Source organism: Pteropus vampyrus, unplaced genomic scaffold (genome assembly GCF_000151845.1).
Source record: "Pteropus vampyrus isolate Shadow unplaced genomic scaffold, Pvam_2.0 Scaffold226, whole genome shotgun sequence".
Lineage (NCBI taxonomy): Eukaryota > Metazoa > Chordata > Mammalia > Chiroptera > Pteropodidae > Pteropus > Pteropus vampyrus.
In genome coordinates, this window is record NW_011889007.1 from 400,751 (window position 1) to 402,230 (window position 1,480).

At 63.1% G+C, this 1,480-nt stretch overlaps 1 protein-coding gene across 1 annotated transcript in view; it reads right to left on the bottom strand.

Moving 5' to 3' along the window:
• The window catches only part of PTPRS (protein tyrosine phosphatase, receptor type S), a 59,082-nt gene extending 57,950 nt beyond the window's left edge, over positions 1–1,132 (bottom strand). Inside the window, exons 1-2 of the mRNA XM_023538594.1 lie at positions 790–1,132; positions 325–530 (exon numbers count right to left, since the gene is read on the bottom strand). Of these exons, the coding sequence (XP_023394362.1) occupies positions 325–530; positions 790–931 (348 nt within the window). The 5' untranslated portion in view covers positions 932–1,132. The remainder of the gene's footprint in view (positions 1–324; positions 531–789) is intronic.
• Between the last annotated feature and the right edge of the window lie 348 nt (positions 1,133–1,480).

Genomic DNA, 1,480 nt, shown 5'->3' on the forward strand with positions numbered 1-1,480 from the left:
GGGAAACACGGCTGCCTGGTCACGTGCGCGTGTGCAGAGTTGTGAACTCGCTCCTGTGAGCAGTGGCGCTGGGCGTGAGCCCGTGTGAGTGTGAGACAAGCCTCGGGGACACAGGGCCTTGCTCGAGAGCACGCAGCTCGACAGTGGCAGAGCGGCCAGCCTGGCAGGGCCTCGCTGGGCAGGCCGGTGGGGCTGCATAGCATGGAGTGGGTGGGAACAGGGGCCCAGCTGAGGAGGGGGCCCAGCTGAGCAGGGGGCCCAGCCAGGCCCGCCCAGCCCCGGCTGCCGCGGGACATCTGGGGAGCGTTTCTGCGACGTCTTCTATATGAGCCGCCGTGGTCCCCTCGGGGGGGCGGGGTGCTGGCCCCCCCACCCCCAACTCACCTCGAAGCGCTGCGAGTTGACCTTCTTGCCCTTCTTGTTCCAGGTCACCCGTGGCTTGGGGTCACCCGTGGCCTGACACACAAAGGAGGCCACACCCCCCGACACACCGATCTGGTCCTTGGGTTCCTTGATGAACCTGGGGGGCTCTGGGGACAGAGCGGGAAGAAGAAAACCTCCGATGGGCCCAGCATGCGGCCCAGGCCCCAGGGGGCCACGCGAGCACGTGCTCCATCCCTCGCTGGCCGGAGGTCTCACGTGGGCCCGGCAGGAGGGCTGGAGAGAGGAGGAGGAAGGTGAAGACATGCAGCTAATGAACACCTCCCCCAACCAAGGCGCCCGTGAGTACCCCGGCTCTGCACAATCCCCCGCACCCCACTCCTGGGTGTAACAGCCGCACACACTCACTCGTGGACACAACCTCAAGTGGGCTCGCCCGTTCAGTGCCACTGTGGACGGTGGAAAGGGAGACCCCCGAGATTCTGGGGGCCCCAAATTCAGCACCTGGAGGCCCCAGGGGTGACCCGCCAAACCCTAGAGGGCCCCTCATAGCCCTGAAAAGACATGGGAGGAGATAACTCGGTCTAATCCTCTGGTGGGACTTGGGGAAACTGAGGCACCAAGCAGGCCCGTAACATCTGAGATCGGGAACACCCGACCCTTCCGACAGCACCAGAGGGCAGGGCCGTGACAGTCCCCACTTCGCACGAGAAAACAGGCACAGAGCAGATACGGCTGCGCTTCAGACACACGCAGCCGGCCAGCCAGCTCTGCACCGGGCCAGCAACTCTGCCCACAACGGCCTGATGCAGTGCGACTCCCAGAGGAGGTCTCCACGGGAGCGACCATGTCACCCCCAGACAGCCTGGACTCCCTGGAACCGCCGCAGTGTCCAGCCAGGGTTCAGAAACGTCACTTCCTTTTTTATTGACATTTCCCAGTAACCTCTGAGCCGCCTAAAGGAAACGCTGGGTGTCACTCACCGTCAGGCTACAGCGTATCCCATGAAATGAATTGTTACTTCTGAGATGTTCTCACTAACAGACTCAAGGGATGCACATGCTTCTAAGCTCCTGGGGGAATAACCTACGTACCCAAG